General features: G+C 42.2%; 2 protein-coding genes across 9 annotated transcripts in view; one reads left to right on the plus strand and one right to left on the minus strand.

The window, feature by feature from the left end:
* Nucleotides 1-28: 28 nt before the first annotated feature.
* Nucleotides 29-5811, minus strand: cryzl1 (crystallin, zeta (quinone reductase)-like 1). Of its 3 annotated transcripts, XM_020482672.2 has the most exons (13): nucleotides 5583-5803; nucleotides 5436-5494; nucleotides 5234-5311; nucleotides 4944-5016; nucleotides 4784-4828; nucleotides 4516-4584; nucleotides 4227-4360; nucleotides 3944-4055; nucleotides 3358-3456; nucleotides 3047-3159; nucleotides 1685-1790; nucleotides 1455-1500; nucleotides 29-865 (listed from the first exon to the last, which is right to left on the minus strand). In XM_020482672.2, exons 1-13 carry the CDS (start codon nucleotides 5668-5670, stop codon nucleotides 766-768), a joined length of 1122 nt encoding a protein of 373 aa, XP_020338261.1. In that variant the 5' UTR covers nucleotides 5671-5803; the 3' UTR covers nucleotides 29-765. The 3 variants fall into 3 exon arrangements, 2 of the variants coding, with proteins under 2 accessions (XP_020338261.1, XP_020338262.1); XR_004209955.1 differs by having other exon boundaries at nucleotides 4223-4360; nucleotides 5436-5797; XM_020482673.2 differs by having other exon boundaries at nucleotides 5436-5811.
* A 199-nt stretch (nucleotides 5812-6010) lies between these two features.
* itsn1 (intersectin 1 (SH3 domain protein)) overlaps nucleotides 6011-24555 on the plus strand; it is a 65470-nt gene continuing 46925 nt past the window's right edge. For 3 of the 6 annotated variants that reach the window (XM_031824535.1, XM_031824536.1, XM_031824537.1), the window contains exons 1-2: nucleotides 6012-6175; nucleotides 21832-22027. The gene's annotated coding sequence lies outside the window, so the exon portion shown is untranslated. Of the gene's footprint in view, nucleotides 6176-21831; nucleotides 22028-24555 lie in introns of all 6 variants that reach the window. The other 3 variants (XM_031824533.1, XM_031824534.1, XM_020482675.2) reach the window with 3 other exon arrangements.

Consider the following 24555-nt stretch of genomic DNA (forward strand, 5'->3'; position numbering starts at 1 on the left):
GGAGGCTGTAAAGAATTACAATGCTTCATGCTTGAGGGTTAACCACAGGTTTTTAATAACAAGACAACCCTCAATGTGTTGAATGTAATTACATTATTAGATAACCATCTCATTTGATAGGTTTTTGATCAGCTCAGAAACGGACTCTTAGCACATATTTACATTGTACTGGAATGACTGGCAACCAGCGGTATAAAGTACTTCTTAAGTTGTTTTTTGGGTAACTTTTACTTCACTACATACCTATAGAAAATATTGTACTTTTTACTCCATACATTTTCCCTGCCAACCAAAAGTACTTGTTACATTTTGAACGCTTAGCAGGACAGGACAATTGTGAAATTCACACACTTAGAGAGAACACGTGGTCATCTTTACTCCCTATGGTCTGGCAGACTCACTAAACACATGCATCTTTTGAAAATAATGTCTGAGTTCTGGAGTGTGTCCCTGGCTATCTACATTTTAAAAACAAGAAAATGGTGCCGCATGCTTTGCTTAATATAAGGAATTTACTTTTGATACTTAAGTATATTTTAGCAATTACATTTACTTTTGATAATTCAGTACATTTAAAACCAAATACTTTTAGACTTTTACTCAAGTAGTATTTTACTGGGTGACTTTCACTTTCTATTAAAGGCATCTATACTATTACTCAAGTATGACAATTGGGTACTTTTTCCACCACTGCTGACCACAAATACATAGGAAATATGAGAGGCCTTTGACAAGGGGAATGCTGGACCAGAGTGTCTGTCCGCCTCAGAGTTGAATAACCAACCTCTTCCGGACTTGATTATTTTGCACCATCTCCATGGAAACTGTGGCATCATACAAAGGCACCGGGTCCTCTAGCTGGGGCCTGCATAAGACAGAGGGCAAAGTGAGCACTGTCCACCAGGATAAACACAAACTCATCAACATACCAAGAACAAATGTGCAGTATAACCATGCTTATTCAAACATATTTTTTTACTTTTCACCCCTCTCGTGATATCCAATTGGTAGGTACAGTCTTGTCCCATTGCTGCAACTCCCATACGGACGAAGGTCAAGAGCCATGTGTCCTCCGACACACGACCCTGACAAGCCGCACTGCTTCTTGACACACTGCTCGCTTAACCTGGAAGCCAGTCGCATCAACGTGTTGGAGGAAACACGTACAGCTGGCGACCGAAGTCAGCGTGCACGCGCCCGGCCCGCCACAAGGAGTCGATAGAGCACGACGGGACAAGGACATCCCGGCCAGCCAAACCCTCCCCCAACCCGGACGACGCTGGGCCAATTGTGTGCCGCCTCATGGGTCTCCCGGTCGCGGCCGGCTGCTACACAGGTCTGTAGTGACACCTCTAGCTCTGCGATGCAGTACCTTAGACCACTGTGCCACTCGGGAGGCCCTAGCTTATTCACACTTGCACTGCACATACACACTCATTATTGCAGTTCTGTACCTTAAGGTTCCAGTGGAAAGCTTCTCCACTATATCCTTCATGATGTCTGAAAAGGAGCATGTAAGGTTAACATGTAACATATTAGCAATTCTATTATCCATGCTCAACCCCTTATATCAGATTTTCATTTCAATATGTCTTTCATCTCAATGAATTATAGTTAGGAGATTTTAAAATTCCTGCCCCCTCCAGAGGCTGACCCAGAGGGGCTGGGGTAAGCTAAAGGATACGGAGGTACCTCCCCTGGCGGGCACTGGATGCCCCCCACACTTCCTCGTTGAGGAAAGACAGGGAGGCGGCCTTCAGGAAGAGGCTGCGGCTATCTGGAGGGTCCAGCTGAGAAAGAGAAGCGAGACGAGCTAAGATTAAACCCCAAACAAAGACGCTGTGTACAAACTTGAGCAAATCCACTTGAAGGTCAATGGGAAGACATAAATACACATTAATACAGGAAACACCATCTAACCCAGATCTCTTCACTACTCCCAACATAACATTGGCAGCGTTCATGGTCTGTTTTTTTGCAGTATGTTTAACTTCTCAGAAAGCACACATTAATAAGCTGTAACAAACAAACAATATTTCAATCACCCATGGTATGTATGAGTGTGACAAGTAGTGATGAATAAATCTTATATGATGAGTAGTGGAAATGAACTGCCAAATGGCTACTCTAATCCAACACGGATGGATAGAATACTTGACTTTATCGAAAACTTCAACAAGCATTTCTCAACGGCTGGCCATGCCTTCCTCCTGGCTACTCCAACCTTTGGCGATGTCATCTACAAAATAGCTTCCAATACTCTACTCAGCAAACTGGATGCAGTTTATCACAGTGCCATCAGTTGTTACTAAAGCACCTTATACCACCCACCACTGCGACCTGTATGCTCTAGTCGGCTGGCCCTCGCTACATATTCGTCACCAGACCCACTGGCTCCAGGTCATCTACAAGTCCATGCTAGGTAAAGCTCCGCCTTATCTCAGTTCACTGGTCACGATGGCAACACCCACCCGTAGCACGCGCTCCAGCAGGTGTATCTCACTGATCATCCCTAAAGCCAACACCTCATTTGGCTGCCTTTCCTTCCAGTTCTCTGCTGCCTGTGACTGGAACGAATTGCAAAAATCTCTGAAGTTGGATACTTTTATCTCCCTCACCAACTTCAAACATCTGCTATCTGAGCAGCTAACCGATCGCTGCAGCTGTACATAGTCTATCGGTAAATAGCCCACCCAATTTACCTACCTCATCCCCATACGGTTTATATACATTTACTTTTCTGCTCTTTTGCACACCAGTATCTCTACCTGTACATGACCATCTGATCATTTATCACTCCAGTGTTGTTCATCTGCAAAATTGTAATTATTCACCTACCTCCTCATGCCTTTTGCACACAATGTATATACTTTTTTTTCTCCTCTACTGTGTTATTGACTTGTTAATTGTTTACTCCATGTGTAACTCTGTGTTGTCTGTTCACACTGCTATGCTTTATCTTGGCCAGGTCGCAGTTGTAAATGAGAACTTGTTCTCAACTAGCCTACCTGGTTAAATAAAGGTGAAAATAAATACTGCCATCTACCTGCAGGTTTTGCTCAGTTGTAACCCAGTGACCTCCGACCCCAATCAGGGTGATGATGTCATGCTTGTAGGGCAGAAGACACCTGGCCTCTGGCTCCTCCTCATGCAATCTCACTTGAGAGACCACACACACAAAACATCAGGGCTCAACAGTGAATCCATTTTCCTTCTATTCCTGTTACAAACCTTTACTGTTTTGTGTTAAGATACAAAATCACAGAAGCACACACTCACAGCACTATGATTCATGTTAGATAAAGCTAGCGAGCATAATGGATAACAACAACCTACGGCCCTACATTGGCTTCTTACCTCCGGAGTCCATGACAATGTCCACCCCTAGACCGCCCGTCTCTTCCAAACAAGAATCCACCAGGTCTACCTTGGCATCCCACACACCTATCACCCTGGCTAGACACAGGACAGGGGAAACCCTTTTGAAGGCTACACGCCAAACAGTGTACCAACAATAAATAAGCATTTTTGGTACTCCATTTCCCTCCAAGAGGACACACACACAAGACCTACCTACAAGAGACTGTCGCACTCCTAGAATGCGTGATTTGAGTGGAAAAGTGACAGAGGAAATAGATAGCATAGACTAGGATTAAATACTACGGGCCAGTTTCCCAGTGAATTTCCATCTAGCACGCTTTTCAGTCTGGGACTATGCTCAACCTGTGTCTGAGAAACCGGGCCCTATGTGTTGCTGTCAGAACTTTACTACTGTATTTTTCATGATGAGAGTGGTTTAGGTAACAGATAATAACGCTGTCTCTTCGCATTCGTTATTACCAGGCTGCATCAATTTACAATCCTCAACTTCCAACACCTTCTCTACTGTGACACCGCTACTCTATTCACACAAACACACACACTCCCCCCTCCCTGTTCTCACCGACGCTGGGCCGAAGCTGCTCCAGGAACTTCTGGTCTTCGGAGGACAGGGCTGACGCCAGTACTTTAACTCCATGGTAGTGGGCCAGCTGGATGGCCAGAACTCCAAAGGGCTGAAAGGTATAAACACAGCCAAAATAGCAGTTAGTAGTCTTGTTCTCTTAAAGAGAAATGGTGTGCTACTATTAAGATTCTTTGCTGACATCTTCTTGTGATGTCAAACTATGGATTTATACCGTGCCATTGAATGCTCAGATGAGGGGCCACTATGGGGAAATACCTACACTGGCTCCGTCCAGCACCAGCAGAGTGTGCCCGGATGCCATACGGGCTAGAGTATGGAGGGCTGTATAGGCCCGCAGTCCATCCCGAATGGCCCCTGCCGCCTCCACCCAGCTCAACTTCTCTGGCTTCTGCACTGGTGAGCGAACACAAGTCACTCATTATTGCAGAAGAAACAATGACTTAATTTGTACCAACAAATCCCTGTATTACTTTGTTAATTTGTACCAACAAATACTAATAGATGCTATAGATGTACTCTTGCGTAACTTTTGGATGTGTGCAACATACCAAGATGATGCTCGTTGATGACAACGGCATCGCACAAACCAGACATTGCTGTATCCAAGGGCAGAATTCCTGTCATGTGGAAGAAGGGAAAAGCAAAGCCTAGATAAATACACAATGGTCATATCCCCAAAAATATAAAAAGGGTCTTTCAATAGGTTATCGGGAACATGGCCGTTGACAATATAAAAATCATCAAAATAAGGGGATGTTTTGAAGCTCTATGATTTATCCTTATGTAGCAGGTTCAGATCCCACCTGTAACATTTACCTACAACTTCATCATCAGGTTGGAAAAAGGTCACCTTAGGCCCAACTGAAAACAGGACAAAAACATTGCAAAAGATTAAAGGTTTGCTCCAAAAATATAGCACATTGTGTAATTAACATCAAAGTGATAAACAAGGTCAATTAGTGGATATTCTGTTTACCTTGGAGGACGATCCCAACAATCTCCCTCCCTACTGGCACCAGGTCCCTTTGGAACTTTAGATCCTCGTGGAGCTAACCAGAGGAGAGAGGGTAAGGAAATGTGACAAATAGCCCATACATGCTGTGTGGTCATATAAGGCAGGCCTATCCTATAGCAACACACATACTTTGGTCTAAAAAAAATATTTCAAGTAAGTCTTGTCCATTATGACTGAGACAGTAGGGCTATTGCTAGGTCTATATAGTCAACATTGACAACACAATGAGTATAACACACATCTACACTTACTTTTATATCCAGTGGACTAAGGGCACATGCCTTCACTTGCACTTTGACCTGGTTGCTACCAAGGGCACTGGGTACATTCTGTGACATGTTGAAAAGACAATCAGTGAGTGTCAGACATCAAACTAGCGTTATGAGCCCTCCTGCGAAAACTGTTGGCATGCTAGACTAAAGTGACAGCTACATTATTATGTTGGGCACTCACCGTCTCCCGGACGACAAATTTCGCATCTGCAGCTGTTTCACCCAGTTTACAGTAAAGCCCTTTCATGGTGGAAAAACGGTCAGCATGCAGGTGAAATTGACGCGCAATAAGAGCAACTAACGTTAGCTAGCAATGCTGTTTGTTTACCTGTGCATTGAAAGTAGAAACTTGTACTGCCAAAATTATTGTTAAACCATGTCAATGAGTATGCAGATATCTTACAAAACAAATACATGTAATTTTGGACATATTATATTAGTTAACGGTCTTCGGTTAAAAGAAAATGGGCAGAAAGTTAGCTAACTACATGCATCAACAAATATTTGTATGTTGTCCTTTAGTTCATCTGTAAACCCAAAAATGTTGATACCGCGAGATTGGCTTAAGCTGCCCATTGGTCTTTTGATTTATCGCGTTCACAAAATTCATTGTCAATCAACGATTATAGTCCAATAGGGCACTTCCATCACATTTTTGCTATTTGTGATTAGTACAATTTTACGTCGATCATATTATATCGTTCGCTGATTGGCTCGATTACTGCCGATAGTCAGAAATCTCAACATCTCGCGGTAGTACCCCATTTTCCAATTTGCTTAGCCTTACGGCGGGCCCATGGTGGAAGGGAATTTGGAATTAAAGGGAAAATATATCGCTAAATCGACCATTCGATTTGATCTTATAAGTACACACAGTACCTTAGCTTATCAATTATTTAAGAATGGAAAACGAATGATGAGGTAAGAAAAATATGTTAATCAATCAGTACAAATTTGGAAGAATTTCTGGCTAGCCTGGCTCGCGCTAACTGGTAACAGTAACGTTACCTGGTAGGGGGCAGACCAGACGGTCGGTAGGAAAGTGCAGTGCAGCGATTATCAACCCATTTCGTGTTATTAGCTAGCTAACCAGTCAGATGCCATTGTATGAATTTTAGTGTATGATGTTTCCAAGGTTCCTTACCCTGCTAACTAGTTAGCCAACCAAGTTAATTTGTGTTGAATGTGATAACGTTAGTTAGCAACCAGTCGGATTAATCAGACTGTAATGCACAATTAATTGGTTATATACGGGCTGAAACAGTTGTGCAAAATCGTGTAAATGTTCCTTACAAAACAGAATGTTGTATATTTGAACTTATTCTACCGGTTGCCTGTGTGGTTTGTCCTTCCCTTCAGCTGGTCTTAATATGAGACAAAATATCCACAGGAAAGTATTGTGTACCCGACTGTTTAGAGCGCAAGTTGGTAGCTACATATTATTATATGGTTGGGTTTGTCACTGAGGGAAAGGTATATATTTTATATATTTGATATTCGGTTCTCTCGTCAATAGATATGACCCAAGCATACCTACCTACTGCTAAAAAGTTGGGTAAATAATAAACTATTCTTTCCTGTGGATATTACCCTCAAATTTCAAGCAGCTGAAGGACAAACTGCACAACTGCACAGACAACCGGTAGAATAAGTTTGAATGTCAATTTTTTGCAACATTCTGGTTTGTAAGGAACATTTTACAAGATTTTTCACACGTGTCCGGCTGCATATACCAATTAATTATGTATTACAGCCTGACTACTCAGACCAGCTAACAATCAATCATATAAGCTAACCGGCTAGCAGACTGACTAGCTAGCTAACGAAGCTGCATTGACAGTTAGCTTGCTAGCTAGGTATGCTTTATTTTGTGCTGTGGGCTCTTAAGAATTTAAATATTATGCTTAGCTTCAATAGGAATGACATGGCCATAGCTTTGTATTTGCAATAGAAAAGAAGGCTCTAGACCTGGCCATATCTAACAAGAACTGTGCTTTGCCCTTGCCCTGACATCATTAGTCTTGCACAGGTTGGATTATGTTGTTTCTTTTGTTTAGCTAATGAAATGAATATCCCTCACAAACATGTCTATTTCTGTCTGACATCTCGCCATGTCACTACGCGTGCATTTGCGTGTGTATTTATCAGAGAGAGACCGGCAGAGAAAGAAAGAAAGGGCATGATTTTTAACAGCAATGTTTGGCATTGCCTCACACACCCTGTGGGCCAATCTAAACCTAGCCCCACTGTCTGATGCTGTCTAGAAGCCATGCCAGCTTAGCTGTCAAGAAAGATCATATAAATGATCAATGTGCATTGAACTTTGTTGTTGGCAGTGATACCCTACCCCAAATTATCTCTATTTGAGGGCCATGAAGGAAGTGACATGCTTTGATTTTGGTCACAGCATAGAATCCTTTTGCCACTGTAGTTTTGCTTTCCAGTGTTATAGCCTGCTGAGGTTTCTTTGACTTGTAGGAGACCCACTATACTGCTCTGGTGCCAATGATTAGTGTTAGTGTGCTAATTCAGTTATTTGGTTTTCTGCTTTGTCTTAACACATCTTAACAGCAAAGGCTGGTTGGAACTCTGCTTTGCTAGACTTGCATCTCCCTCTCAAATGGGGCTTTGTATTTTTCTTCATCAGCTTTATTCAATATCACAGAGTAGGGCTGGGCAGTATATACCAGTATTGATGCATGGACCATTATGGGTTTTTACTTTCTTACATCTGCAAACAACTAGTTTGTTTTTCCTTGGCATGTTTTAGCTAAATTGTGTTAGCCTCTAATGCTAATCGCTAGCTAGCTATTAAATGAGTCAAAGAAAACGTAGCTAGCTATACAGCCTGATACCAGTGATGGTGTAGGCCTAAATCAGCGTGTTGTTTGTGCAACAGTATCTTTTAAATCAAAGAGGAATAGGCAAAACATGAATATGTTGTCAACATGAAGAAACATTTAATGTAGCCAAAGATTATATGGTCTCCTATAAAACACTGACCAACACTTTGGTTCCTACCCTGTCACAATAACTCCTCCCTGACATTTTCATTCGTTGTCATATCAAACATGTTTATGACCATTCCATTTACTCCATTGCAGCCATTATTATGAGTCATTCTCCCTTCAGCAGCCTCCACTGTTATATTCTAAATATACAATTTGAATAAACATTCTATTTCCATGATTCCAACTGTTCACCCTAGTGTTTTGATGTAAAGCACAAGTCAAATTTCAATTGCAACATTTGGTTGCAAATGTCAAAAACACAAAATACTGTCATATCAAAAGAAAATAACCTGATATTATCATTTGGCCATATCACCCAGCCCTACCATAGTCAGGGCAAGAAAATACAGAAAATTGTGCTGTCTGATAGGAAATGTAATCCTGTTGACGGTAGGTAGATTTTCAATGCATATAGTATTGACTTGGCTTTTGAACTGGGGCTGTGCTGATGTAGGATCTGGGAATTTTCCTCTACGGGCTGAACATAGTGTGCTTATTGCAGAGAGAATTCCAGACTTATCAAGTTAATTGAATTGCCTCCGATGCCAACTAGTGCAGGGAAAATGGCCCACCAATCCTCCTAATCTTTTCTGCGATTTTACATGAACCTTTGACGATGTTGATCTGCATCGGGGCTTATGGGCTGACTGATAGGTAACAGGTGTGTGTGTGTGTGTGTGTGTGCGCATGCATGCATGCATGTATGCATGCATGCATGTGAAAGAGCTTTGGCTTCACTGTTGCTGATACTGCAGCGCTCCTATCGCCCCTGGGTTGCTCAGCTACAGGGCAACCTTGCCTTGACATTGGCTGGAGCATGGTATTTCAGGTCCTCAACAGAAAGTGTCACATTAAATCTACCCACCAGCAGTCCACACAGTCAACTGCAGTCCATTTTCAGCACAATTATACTGCCAATGCAACATGATGTAGGTTACAGCCAGATATGTTTCAAAGATGCAGGCAATGCCCTTGTCTTGGCGTGCACCATAGACGCTGTCGCTACCCCAGTGCCCCGTTTCCCACCTCAACCTTTTGATTATTGACCAGTGGACCAGTGCTGCCCTTTGGTCACCAGACTACCAATCGGTTGCACAGCATTCACTGCAGGATCTGTGGGCCCGAGATTGACAAGTTATATAGTCGTCTGTTTTTTTTTAAACACCAACTCCCTTATATCCAAGGTCATGTTAGTTTGATGAGCGATAGTTCTGATGTTGGTGCTGCAGTTTTGGAGTAGGATTCCCTCAAATACTCTGCATGCAGTTTGGACCTCTCTTGGGGATGGTGGAAAGAACTGTGTGTGCTGCACAGTTCTCAATTTGGTTGTACAGTGCATTAAGTATTCAGGCCCCTTGACTTTTTCCACACTTTGTTACGTTACAGCCTTATTCTAAAATGTATTAAATCGCCCCCCCCCCCCATCAATCTACACACAATATCTCATACTGACGAAGCAAGAAAACATTTTTTTGAAATGTTTGCTAATTTATGTATATTATTTTTACTGAAACATCACATTTACATAAGTATTCAGACCATTTACTCAGTACTTTGTTGAAGCACCTTTAGCAGCAATTACAGCCTCTACTCTCCTTGGGTATGACGCTACAAGCTTGGAACACTTGTATTTTGGGAGTTTTTCCCCATTCTTTTCTGCAGATCCTTTCAAGCTCTGTCAGTGTTGGATGGAGAGTGTTGCTGCACAGCTATTTTCAGGTCTCTCCAGAGATGTTTGATGGGGTTCAAGTCCGGGCTCTGGCTGGGCCACTCAAGGACATTCAGAGACTTGTCCCAAAGCCACTCCTTCATTGTCTTGGCCTTGTGCTTAGGGTCATTGTCCTGTTGGAAGATGAACCTTCGCCCCCAGTCTGTGGTCCTGAACACACTGGAGCAGGTTTTCATCAAGGATCTCTCTGTACTTTGCTCCGTTCATCTTTCCCTTGAGCCTGACTTGTCTCCCAGTCCTTGCCACTGAAAACCTCTCCACAACATGATGCTGCCACCACCATTCTTCACCGTAGGGATGGTGCCAGGTTTCCTCCAGACTGAATGCTTTGGCCTGAATGCCAAGCGCCACATCTTGTTTTCATCAGACCAGAGAATCTTGTTTCTCATGGTCTGAGAGTCCTTTAGGTGCCTTTTGGCAAACTCCAAGCCTTACATTGCACTCCACGAGGAGCCTGCATGGCAGACAGACTACCTGTTACGCGAGGGCAGCAAGAAGCCAAGGTAAGTTGCTAGCTTGCATTAAACTTATCTTACAATCAATCTTAACATAATCACTAGTTAACTACACATGGTTTGATGATACTACTAGTTTATCGGGACGGAAGCTATACTGTTACACTGGCAATACTAAAGTGCCTATAAGAACATCCAATAGTCAAAGTATATGAAATACAAATCGTACAGAGAAATAGTCCTATAATAACTACAACCTAAAACCTGGGAATATTGAAGACTCATGTTAAAAGGAACCACCAGCTTTCATATGTTCTCATGTTCTGAGCAAGGAACTTAAACGTTAGCTTTTTTACATGGCACACATTGCACTTTTACTTTCTTCTCCAACACTTTGTTTTTGCATTATTTAAACCAATTTGAACATGTTTCATTATTTATTTGAGGCTAAATTGATATTGTTGATGTATTATATTAAGTTAAAACAAGTGTTCATTCAGTATTGTTGTAATTGTCATTATTAGAAAGAAAGAAAAATTGGGCGATTTAAAATAGGTATAGTTTTTTGTGTCCTCCAATAATCGGTATCGGCGTTGAAAAATCATAATCGGTCAATCTCTAGTTTTGATAGCTTTTTCTCACAATGCTTTTTTTTGCCACTATTAGTATTCTACTGAGCACCTCAAGGACACCCACAATGCTTTTTTTTGCCACTATTAGTATTCTACTGAGCAACTCAAGGACACCTATATAAGTCACTTGATTACTTAAATAACCACCCCACATGTGCAGGGATTCTTCTGATGTAACCCTTGGACGTTTAAGTCTGTAAAAAAAAAAATTGAGTGCAGGAAAAATCAGACACTAGTTGAGTGTCTGGAGCATCAAATCAAATGTTATTTTTCACATACACATGGTTAGCAGATGTTAATGCGAGTGTACATCTGCATTAACATTTGTGGGTTCGATTACAGGCTCAAAATGGCCAGAAACAAATGACTTTCTTCTGAAACTCGTCAGTCTATTCTTGTTCTGAGAAATGAAGGCTATTCCATGTGAGAAATTGCCAAAAAACGGAATATTGGGTACAATGCTGTGTTCTACTCCCTTCACAGAACAGTGCAAACTGGTTCTAACCAGAATAGAAAGAGGAGTAGGAGGTCCCGGTTAAGTTTGAGCACAAGAACGCAGCATTAGCCATGGCATAATGCATACAATTGCAGGAGATTATCTTTAAAAACGGCAACATTTTCTCTCAGGTCCATGGCTAAATGTGTAGAATTGCAGGAAAATGTATGTTAAAACTGCAAAATTGTATCCTGGCTCCAAGGAAAAATTAACTGAACTGCAAGAAATTGTCTTAAATGCTAAAATTGCTAAAGAAAAGATGGGGGGCCTCTATCGTTTTCTCAATTTCAACCGTGCCGACAGCGCTCATAACTTTTTTTGCGTGTAAAATAATCTTTATGAAAGTATTTTTTTTCTTATTTCATAAATAATAGATATGATTACAAATGTGTTTTCACATCAATAAATGGGTTCATTATTATGCTACATGATTTACATATTTAATAGTGTCCATGGAAGGTTTTGTAGGTCAACTAGTTTTTTGGAGTCCAGCATTCAAATATAATTTTTTTCCCGTTTGATTCATTTAAAACAAAAATGTTTAAGTGGACAAAAAGTCATATTACATTTTGTCTTCCAAATCTTATTGTTCCCAATGCATAATATTGTCCACCATGTCTTTAGTATTGTCATCCATGTGAGTATCAAAAACACAGTGAGACTGTCTTGCAATTTATGCATACATCATTTACCATATTTCTTTAGATCTGTAGCTGTTCAATAAAAGGTGTTTTAAACTCTCTTCATCACTACGATTTGGCATTGCCGAATACAACAAGTGTAGACCTTAGAGTGAAATGCTTACTTACGAGCCCTTAACCAACAATGCAGAGTAAAGAAAAAAATTGAAACGTCCTAAATAAACGAAAGGAAAAATTGTAAAACAGTTCAAATAATAATCACGAGGCTATATAAAAGGGGTACTGGTACCGAGTCAATGTGCAGGGGTACGGGGTAATTGACGTAAAATGTACATGTAGGTAGAGGTAAAGTGACCATGCATAGATAATAAACAGTGAGTAGCAGCAGCGAATGGCAAGAAAAAGTATGTGAACCTTGGTGCTCCGGTCATCAAAGTTGATCTGATCTTCATCGAAGTCACAACAATAGACATAGTGTGCTTAAACTAATAACGCACAAATTATTGTATTTTTCTTGTCTATATTGAATACATAATTTAAAAATGCATAGTGTAGGTTGGAAAAAGTATGTGAACCCCTAGGCTAATGACTTCTCCAAAGCTAATTGGTGTCAGGAGTCAGCTGACCTGGAGTCCAATCAATGAGACAAGATTGGAGATGTTGGTTTGAGCTGCCTTGCCCGATTAAAAAAAACACCCACAAAATTTGAGTTTGCTATTCACACCAAGCATTGCTGATGTGAATCATGCCGTGAACTAAAGAGATCTCAGAAGACCTACGTTTAAGAATTGTTGACTTGCATAAAGCTTGAAATGTTTACAAAGTATCTCTAAAAGCCTTGTAAGACAAATTGTCTATAAATGGAGAAAGTTCAGCACTGTTGCTACTCCTTAGGAGTGGCCGTCCTGCAAAGATGACTGCAAGAGCACAATGCAGAATGCTCAGTGAGGTTAAGAAGAATCCTAGAGTGTCAGCTAAAGACTTACAGAAATCTCTGGAAACATGCTAACATCTCTGTTGACGAAGCTACGATAGGTAAAACAAGAATGGTGTTCATGGGAAGACACCACGGAAGAAGCCACTGCTGTCCAAAAAAACCCATTGCTGCACGTCTGAAGTTTGCAAAAGTGTACGTTGATGTTCCACAGCCTACTGGCAAAATATTATATGGACAGATGAAACTACAGTTGAGTTGTTTGGAAGGAACGCACAATACTATGTGTGGAGAGAAAAAAAGACAGCACCCCAACATCAAAACCAACCCAGCTGTAAACTATGGTAGAGGGAGCATCATGGTTTGGGCTGCTTTGCTGCCTCAGGGCCTGGACAGCTTGGCAAAATTAATTCCCAAGTTTATCAAGACATTTTGCAGGAGAATGTAAGGCTATCTGTCCGCCAATTGAAGCTCAACAGAAGTTGAGTGATTTAAAATAGGATAACGACCTAAAACACAGAAGTCAACAGAAGAAAATACCCCTTCTGGAATGGCCCAGTCAGTCCTGACCTCAACCCTATTTGAGATGCTGTGGCATGACCTCAAGAGAGCAGTTCACACCAGACATCCCAAGAATATTGCTGAACTGAAGCAGTTTGGTAAAGATGAATGGTCCAAAATTCCTCCTGACCATTGTGCAGGTCTGATCCGCAATTACAGAAAACATTTGGTTGAGGTTATTGCTGCCAAAGGATGGTCAACCAGTTATTAAATCCAAGGGTTCACGTACTTTTCCCACCCTACATGTTTACACTGCATGTTCAATAAAGACATGAAAATGTATAATTGTTTGTGCGTTATTAGTTTAAGCAGACTGTTTGTCTATTGTTCCGACCTAGATGAAGATCAGATCAAATTTTATGACAAATTTATGCAGAAATCCAGATTTTTCTAAAGGGTTCACATACCTTTTCTTGCCACTGTATGTGTGTGGAGTCAATATGCGTGTTTGTGTCCAGTGTAGTATATGTGGGAATGTGGTCAGTCCAGTGAGTGTACATGGATCCTGTGCAAGAGAGTCAGTGCAAAAACCTATAATAGATGAGAATAAAATAAGGTTGCCACTGCAAATAGTCCAGTTAGCCATTTGATTAACTTATGTCTTTTGGGGTAGAAGCTTTGTTCCAAGGCTTGGCGCTCCGGTACCGCTTGCCGTGCGGTCGCAGATAGAACAGTCTCTACCTTGGGTGGCTGGAGTCTTTGACCATTTTTAGGCCCTAGCCCTACTAGGATGACAGTCCCTCAACTTGTCATAGCCACTTTTGTCCTCCAGTGTGTCACTGCTTTGGACATCAACAATACAGGAATGTCATAACGGTAGTGGCACAGGACTTTCACACCGGAGTGGGTGTCTAGGCGTTGCTAGTGAGGGTGAAGTGGGGGGGCTATTATTACCCCTCACACTGTCCCATCACCCCATGCCCCAATTAAGACGGAGAGAGAACAAAAACACATCGACTTCCAGTTCCACACACATTTTGTTCATCATCGTAATTCCCTCATCCACTTAATGACGATGGAAGAATTAGCCCAAAGAGTAATGCCCAGGATTTATTATTGCTTTGTCTGGTTGGTTGTTGTGTATCAGGGATATATTCAACCTCCCCTGGAGTTAACATGGTCAGCTCAGACACAGAGAAAACAGCCATAAGCCTGACTTAGTGTACTCAGGGCTTAGTGGACACACATCTGCTATGGCGGGCTCAATGAGAGGGCCTTGGCCCCATATCACCCTAAAGCATTAGTTACTAATCATTTATGCACTTCCTTCAGGAAGTATTCACACCCCCTGACTTTTTCCACATTTTGTTGTGCTACCAAATTTTTGGGTCACTGGCCTACACACAATGTCAGTGGAATGATGTTTATTGAGATTTTTACAAATTAATTAGAAATGAAAAGCTGAAATGTCTCAAGTCAATAAGTATTCAACCCCTTTTATTTATGGCAATCCTAAATAAGTTCACGAGTAAAACTTCGCTCAACAAGTTTCATAAGTTGCATGGACTCACTCTGCAATAATACTGTTTACCTCATTTCTGTACCCTACACATACAATTATCTGTAAGTTCCACAAAGACCAAGGAGGTTTTCCAATAACTCACAAAGGGGACCTATTGGTAGATGGGTAAAAATACATTGAAAAAAGCAATTGTACACACAAGGTTGTGCAAAACTACTTTTTTTAGCAGGGATGTGCTGATCTACAGTGCTCTGCTCCACCTCGTACCTATGACTGCAGCACAGCCGTGCTAAAAAGGTAGTTTTGCACAACCTTCACTGTACAATGGCTTTTCTACAATGGGTTACAAATGAAATAAAAACATTATTTTTGATAAATGTGTTCATATGCTACCATTTCATCCATCAATGAAAATATAGGCCTAGTCCCAACACATCTGTTTCTAGCCAAGCCATCAGTTATGTTGCCAGACACAATCGTGAAGTATTTTTGTTCTATATCTATGGACACAACCCAGTCGTTTGTTCTAAAAGTTCCGTTTCCATGCTGGCTGGCAACACTCTTATCCCTTGCTTGCTAGCTAGCCAACTACGGCTAACACAGTCACGTCAAACTGCAGCAAGAACAACACAAAATGACTCGACCCAATAGAAACTGTGTTGAAATGATAGTGGATCTACATTCATACAGTTTCTTAACTGGGTCCAGCTCGCAAAAAACAATCTAAATGAAAGCTAGACAGTCAGGGAGCATTGACAATTTACAAACAAGACGGGTAGAGGACACTATTTCACACTCACTGTTCTCACCCTTTCCCTTTGGCCTCTATATTAGTTTGAGCAGTGGAAATGTGCAGAGGCAGTGTAACTGAGACAATCCATGTTGTCCTATGAGCAGGCAGAATGTTGTTCTGCACTGTTGTCCTGTCCTGCCCCCTGAGCTGTGAGTGACACTGCCGTGGTGTTGCACGGTAATATCACAGTACCAAAACATGATACCAACATTTTAGAATGCCTTGGCACTGTTTCGTTTGATACCACCAACTGTTTCAGCTCTATAAATCTAAAGAATCTAAAGCGTCTTTTTAAAATGTTTAAAGTCAGCTAAGTTTAAAGCCACTAGTCTTTTGTGTGCACAGGTCCAGTAATATCCACTTCACTTTCCTGCTATGATCACGTGACAGCTGTAATCAGCCAGCAGTGTCCCCTACCAACCCTCAATCACCTGCTTTTCTCCGCCCCGCTGTCAGTTTTCTTTTTTAAATTGAATTTAGCCGTGATGTCGAGCAGAGATGCAGATCCTGATGAGTCTTCTGTCATTAGATTTGTACATTTAGTTAAATTGGAGCAGTGCGTAAAGCGAGCAATGTTGATACGTTGTATAATTTCATCTGATATAACCAAGAGCACAGACCAGTCTGAGTAGACTTTGCAAGTTCTGTCATGTAGCCTCTGAGTGGCAGAGATGGAAAATGGAGCACCTGCTTTGTGACAGGCAAGCTTGAATCTTTACAGTAAAGAAAACGGCGTGTCTGTAGCCTAAATGGTCCCCAAAAAATTGACCCATATTACCGATACCTTTTTTTCCCCGTATTGTGATTCACACACTTTTTATATAATTTCACAAGTGGGCCATTCTAAACTAATCCCGAGTCACTAATTATTGGTTGTTCAGTCATGTTACCTTGATCGCTAACAAGCTGGTAACTTGACAGTAGGTTTATGCAAATTTGATAGGCACAGCAAGAAAGGAAATGTGTCTGCTACTCATGAGATGTGCTTCAATGGTAGCATTCATATAGGCCTAATGTAAGCCTAAACTATATATTTTTTAAAATCCTATTTCTTTCAGGTGCTCCGTAATAATTTGTTTGGTGTTTGTGGGAGAGGTGTGTGTGTGTGTGTGTGTGTGTGTGTAAGGGAGACAGAGTGAGGAAGGGAGGGAGAGTTTGTGTGTTAACTAAAGAGAGTTTCATGCAGTGTTTTTCCCTTTATTGGCACAATGATAATGCAGATCATTATGCACGTATATTCCTTCCTCCCATTCCTCCAGCCAAATCACAGGTAGGCCTTAGCAAATATGTGCAAATCAGCCATTCTATGCAGAATTCCATTGGACACTGAACAGTGAACTGAAATTCAATGTGTTCACATGTCAGTGACAGATTTTTGGAGAACGGTTAGAAAACGTGAACAAGTGTGCGTCCAGGACAAGGCAAACAGGATGCTTGGCGACAGAATTATTTTCCCCACCGTGGTATCGCGATACTAGGCCTGGTATCGTATCGTTTGTAAAATGTGGGTATCGTGACAACACTACACTGCAGTATACAGGGCCAAACAATACCCGCTTCCTGTGTTGGGCCTCTTAAAAAGAGGCAAGTGGTGCATGAAATAGCGGGACACTTCGAGTCCCACAGTGGGGCTGAGGGAGAGAAGTTTTATACTGCAGGCCATAAAACTACTGAGCGAGGAGAACACTGGAGAGGAGAGAGGAAGTTGGTGTCTGAGCCTTAGACTCTGAGGAGAAGTAGGACTCAGTCATGACCAAAGTAATGACTCACCACTTCTTCCATCAAATCAAATTTTATTGGTCACATACACATGGTTAGCAGATGTTATTGTGAGTGTAGCGAAATGCTTGTGCTTCTAATTCCGACAGTGCCGCAATGTCTAACAGGTAATCTAACAATTCGACAACAGCTACCTAATACACACATCTAAGTCAAGGAATAATATATACATATAAATATATTCATGAACAATGACGGAGCGGCATAGGCAAGATGCAATAGATGGTATAAAATACAGTATGTACAGTGGCTTGCGAAAGTATTTACCCCACTTGGCATTTTTCATATTTTAATGCCTTACAACCTGGAATTAAAATAGATTTTTTTTAGGGGGTTGTATCATTTGATTTACACAACATGCCTACCACTTTGAAGATGCAAAATGTTTTTTTATTGTGAAACAAACATGAAATAATACCAACCTGAACTTCAGTGTGCATAACTATTCCCCTCCCCCAAAGTCAATACTTTGTAGAGCCACCTTTTGCAGCAATTACAGCTGCAAGTCTCTTGGGGTATGTCTCTATAAGCTTGGCACATCTAGCCACTGGGATTTCTGCCCATCCTTCAAGGCAAAACTGCTCCAGCTCCTTCAAGTTGGATGGGTTCCGCTGGTGTACAGCAATCTTTATGTCATACATCAGATTCTCAATTTGATTGAGGCCTGGGCTTTGACAAGGCCATTCCAAGACATTTAAATGTTTCCACTTAAACCACTCAAGTTTTGCTTTAGCAGTATGCTTAGGGTCATTGTCCTGCTGGAAGGTGAACCTCCGTCCCAGTCTCAAATCTATGGAAGACTGAAACAAGTTTTCCTCAAGAATTTCCCTGTATTTAGCGCCCATCATCATTCCTTCAATTCTGACCAGTTTCACATTCCATGCCGATTAAAAACATCCCCACAGTATGATGCTTTCCCCACCCTGCTTCACTGTGGATGGTGTTCTCGGGGTGATGAGAGGTGTTGGGTTTGCGCAAGACATAGTTATTCTTTCTTGGTGGCCCGAAAAGCTCAATTTTAGTCTCATCTCACTCTTCCGTAAAGCCCAGCTCTGTGGAGTGTACGGCTTAAAGTTGTCCTATGGACAGATATTCCAGTCTCTGCTGTGGAGCTTTGCAGCTCTTTCAGGGTTATCTTTGGTCTCTTTGTTGCCTCTGATTAATGCCCTCATTGCCTGTTCCCTGAGTTTTGATGGGTGGCCCTCTCTTGGCAGGTTTGTTGTGGTGCCATATTTAAACAAAAAAAATTAACAATGGATTTAATGGTGCTCTGTGGGATATTCAAAGTTTAAGATATAGAGATGTATGCGTGTGTGTGTGTGTGTGTGTGTGTGTGGAATATATATTTACTGCTCAAAAAAATAAAGGGGACACTAAAATAAAACATCCTAGATCTGAATGAATGAAATATTCTTATTAAATACTTTTTTCTTTACATAGTTGAATGTGCTATGACAACAAAATCACACAAAAATTATCAATGGAAATCAAATTTATCAACCCATGGAGGTCTGGATTTAGAGTCACACTTAAAATTAAAGTGGAAAACCACACTACAGGCTGATCCAACTTTGATGTAATGTCCTTAAAACAAGTCAAAATGAGGCTCCCTAGTGTGTGTGGCCTCCACGTGCCTGTATGACCTCCCCACAACGCCTGGGCATGCTCTTAATGAGGTGGTGGATGGTCTCCTGAGGGATCTCCTCCTGGACTAAAGCATCCGCCAACTCCTGGACAGTCTAGTGCAACGTGGCGTTGGTGGATGGAGCGAGACATGATGTCCCAGATGTGCTCAATTGGATTCAGGTCTGGGGAACGGGCGGGCCAGTCCATAGCATTTAATGCCTTCCTCTTGCAGGAACTGCTGACACACTCCAGCCACATGAGGTCTAGCATTGTCTTGCATTAGGAGGAACCCAGGGCCAAACGCACCAGCATATGGTCTCACAAGGGGTCTGAGGATCTCATCTCGGTACCCAGTGGCAGTCAGGATACCTCTGGCGAGCACATGAAGAAATGCCACCCCACACCATGACTGGCCCACCGCCAAACCGGTCATGCTGGAGGATGTTGCAGGCAGCAGAACGTTTTCCACAACGTCTCCAGACTCTGTCACGTCTGTCACGTGCTCTGTGTGAACCTGCTTTCATCTGTGAAGAGCACAGGGCGCCAGTGGTGAATTTTCCAATCTTGGTGTTCTCTGGCAAATGCCAAACGTCCTGCACGGTGTTGGGCTGTAAGCTCAACTCCCACCTGTGGACGTCGGGCCCTCATACCACCCTCATGGAGTCTGTTTCTGACCGTTTCTGACTGTTTCACTCCTTTATTGGGGGTCTTGCTAATTGCCTATAATTTCCACCTGTTGTCTATTCCATTTGCACAAAAGCATGTGAAATTTATTGTCAATCAGTGTTGCTTCCTAAGTGGACAGTTTGATTTCACAGAAGTGTGATTGACTTGGAGTTACATTGTGTTGTTTAAGTGTTCCCTTTATTTTTTGGAGCAGTGTGTATATATATATATACTGAGATCATATGACAGATCATGTAACACTTCGATTGCACACAGGTGGACTTTATTTAACTAATTATGTGACTTCTGAAGGTAATTTGCTGTTTCCTGAAGTCCACAATCATCTCCTTTGTTTTGTTGATGTTGAGTGAGAGGGCCCCCACCTCCTCCCTATAGGCTGTCTCGTCTTTGTTGGTAATCAAGCCTACTACTGTTGTGTCATCTGCAAACTTGATGATTGAGTTGGAGGCGTGCATGATCATGTAGTCATGGGTGAACAGGAAGTACAGGAGGGGGCTGAGCATGCACCCGTGTGGGGCCCCAGTGTTGAGGATCAGTGAAGTGGAGATTTGTTTCCTACCTTCACCACCTGGGGGCGGCCCAACAGGAAGTCCAGGACCCAATTGCACAGGGCGAGTTTAAGACCCAGGGCCTCAAGCTTATTGATGAGCTTGGAGGGTACTATGGTGTTGAATGCTGACCTGTAGTCAATGAACATATAGGTATTCCTCTTGTCCAGGTGGGGTTGATGTAGGTGTCCGTGACGTGGCTGGTTTTTCTTTTGTAGTCTGTAATTGTCTGTAGACCCTGCCACGTACATCTCGTGTCTGAGCCTTTGAATTGCAACTTCACTTTGTCTCTATACTTACATTTCCCTTGTTTTATTACCTTGCTGCGGGAATAACTACACTGTTTGTATACGGCCATATTCCCAGTCAACTTTCCATAGTTAAATGCGGTGGTTCGCTCTCAGTTTTGCGCGAATGCCGCCATCTATCCACAGTTTCTGGTTAGGGTACGAATGAATAGTCACAGTAGGTACAACAGTAGGTACAACATCTCCTATGCATCTCCTATTACTTATAAACTCACTCACCGAATCAGTGCATAAATCAATATTATTCTCTGAGGCTACCCGGATTGGTCAGACCAGCGGTAAATATACCTTGTCACGGGTACATCCTGTTTGAGTTTCTGCCTATAGGAAGGGAGGAGCAAAATGGATTCGTGGTCAGATTTGCCAAAGGTAGGGCAGGGGTGATGTTTGCATCACGGAAGATAGAGTTGCAGTGATCCAGAGTTCTGCCAGGGCAAGTACTACAATAAATATGCTGATACAATTTAGGTAGCCTTGTTCTCAAATTTACTTTGTTAAAATCCCCATCTACAATAAATGCAGCCTCAGGATATATGGTTTCCAGTTTGCATAAAGTCCAATGAAGTTCTTTTGGAGGGGGATATACACGGCTGTGACAATAACCGACGAGAATTCTCTGGGGAGATAATACGGTCTGCATTTAATTGTGAGGAATTCTAGGTCAGGTGAACAAAAGGACTTGAGTTCCTGTATGTTGTTACAATTACACCATGAGTCGTTCATCATGAAACACACTCCCGCCCTTCTTCTTCCTGGAGAGATGTTTATTTCTGTAGGCACGAGCACAAAGGATCCCGGTGGCTGTACCGACATATCCCGGGAGTTCTATGTTTCCGTGAAACAGAGTATGTTACAATCCCTAAAGTCTCTCTGGAAAGCAAACCTTGCCCTAATTTCGTCTACCTTGTTGTCTAGACTGGACGTTAGCGAGTAATAAACTTGGAAGCGGTGGGTGGTGTGCGCACCTCCGAAGTCTGACCTGAAGGCTGCTCCGTCTACCTCTTCTGCAGCGACCTTGTTTTGGGTCATCCTCTGGAATCAGTTCAGATGCCCTGGGTGGTTCGGACAAAGGATCCGCTTCGGGAAAGTTGTATTCCTGGTCGTAGTGTTGGTAAGTTGACGTCACTCTGATATCCAATAGTTCTTCCCGGCTGTATGTGCTAACACTAGTTAGTGTTACTGCATTAATATCTGCCCTTGAAGGGTGGAACAGGGGTGTATGTAACATGAGTGTATGTAGTGATTGGCCTTCCAAAATCGTAAGCCTCCTTTTTTATGTAATTGTATTTCATCTGTTAAATAAAATACCAAATCCAACTCCATGTGATGTCCTTCAAAAATACATTATTTTGGCCTGGCCTTGTCTTCTGCGGAATAGGCTTCAAATCCAGTTGATTTAAGAACAATTCTCCCCTTCACCTGTGTGCCAGGTGTGTCTGTCAGTCTGTTTGCTCTCTGTCACTTCTGACCCTGCATTGGGCTATGCCCTCCCTCAGACTGCATACCTCTGCTATGACATCATGTGCGGTGGTGCACTAGCCCCAGCCCTAGGCGTCTAGCCTGTCTGTCTTATAAGGGGCGTTCCACCACAACAGGAGCTTGCCAAGTGACCAGATTATGTAGAAAAATCCACCTTGCAGCCTAGCCTATGTTTCTCTCTCTGAACTGTCCTGTTCAAGACCCTGGGTCACAGGGAAACACTCATCACCACCAAAGACAATCAGAAAAGTTTGAGGGAGAAACTAGGTCAGAGGGACAAAACAGCCTTGCCCCGCCCTAATTTGCTTGATATGTGTGAGGCGTGCGTGTCTGTGAGTCAGTAAGTGTGAGGCTAGCTCAGAATGTGTGACGAGGCTCTTGTGTGCCTCTCGAGGGCGACGTGAATGAAGTGTAGGATGATGAATCACTGTGGAATAGCATGGTAATCTGCTCTGCCTTTTCTCTGCTCTTTCTGCCTGGAGGACAGAGAGCGAAGCTGGTAGCAGCGTCAGTGCACTCCTGGCCTGGCTTTGCTCTTACGAAACAGAACCTCTCAAAGCTCCGGAAACAGTCACTACTCCCATAATTAACGCACACGAACAAGCTTCTTTTCTTTTTTTTTTACCAAACAGACACTGCCTAGTATGTACATGTCATGGGAAATTACTTATTTTTTTATGAACAGAGAGAAGAATACAGTACCTGTGTCTCCTTGTCATTGAAATGTTTCAGCCTGCTTGGGGCTCCCACTGTGAGGGCTGTACGGGAGGAGTGGTCTGGCTCTGATTAAAATACCTTGGGGGGGGGGGGTTGTGTCTGTGTGTGCTGCTCCCTTCCCCCATGTCTTTGTTTTACTGATACTCCGGCGATGCTGTCCTTTCTCACCATGACGTTTACACAGCTGGGAGATAACATTGCCTCTCTTCCGTTCCCTCTCCCGCTATCTTCCCCCCGTCATTGTAAATAAGAATTTGTTCTTAACTGACTTGCCTAGTTAAATAAATAAAATCTCATTCATCCACTTTCTAAAAACATGAAGAGGGCCCTTCTGTCCCCCTTCTTCCCCTCTTGTGACAGCCACCCCAGGATGTAGCTAGGCCATTTTAAGGCCAGAGTTCTGCCTAATCAAAATCAAATAAAGTGTTATTTGTCACGTGCTTCGTTAACAACAGGTGTACACTAACAGTGAAATGCTTCCATGCGGGCCCTTCCCAAAAATGTAGTGATTTTTTTTATTTTTTTAAATAATAGAAACATAGAAAAATAATAACACAAGTAATGATAACTTTGCTATATTGACGGGGTACCAGTACCGAGCCAATGTGCATGGGTACAAGGTAAATTAGGTGTAGATGTAGGGATAAAGTGACTAGGCAACAGGATAGATAATTAACAGTAACAGCAGCACTTGTGATGAGTCAAAAGAGTTACTGCAAAATGGGTCAATGCAGATATTCAGGGTAACTATTGGTTAACTGTTTTAACTATTTAGCAGTATTATGGCTCGGGGGTAGAAGCTGTTCAGGGTCCTATTGGTTCCAGACTTGAACCAAAAAGCTCCTTAACAGCTTCTACCCCCAAGCAATTAATCAAATGGCCACCCGGACTATTTACATTGACACCCGCCCCACCTTTGTTTTTACACTGCTGCTACTTGCTGTTTATTGTCTATGCATAGTCACTTTACAAATTACCCCCGCACATTGACTCGGTACCGGTACCGGTACCCCCTGTGTATAGCCTCGTTATTGGTATTTATTTATTTATTTTAAACTTTTGTTTTTGTAAATATTTTGAACTGCATTTTGGGTTAAGGGCTTGTAAGTAAGCATTTCACGGTAAGGTCTACACCTTAATTTGAGTTATTTAGCAGACACTCTTATCCAGAGTGACTTACAGGAGCAATTAGGTTTAAGTGCCTTGCTCAAGGGGCGGCAGGGTAGCCTAGTGGTTAGAGTGTTGGACTAGTAACCGAAAGGTTGCAAGTTCAAATCCCCGAGCTGACAAGGTACAAATCTGTCGTTCTGCCCCTGAACAGGCAGTTAACCCACTGTTCCTAGGCCGTCATTGAAAATAAGAATTTGTTCTTAACTGACTTGCCTAGTTAAATAAAGGTCAAATAAAATAAAGGGCACATCGACAGATTTTTCACCTTTTCGC

The sequence above is a fragment of the Oncorhynchus kisutch genome, linkage group LG5 (assembly GCF_002021735.2).
Source record: "Oncorhynchus kisutch isolate 150728-3 linkage group LG5, Okis_V2, whole genome shotgun sequence".
Taxonomy (NCBI): domain Eukaryota; kingdom Metazoa; phylum Chordata; class Actinopteri; order Salmoniformes; family Salmonidae; genus Oncorhynchus; species Oncorhynchus kisutch.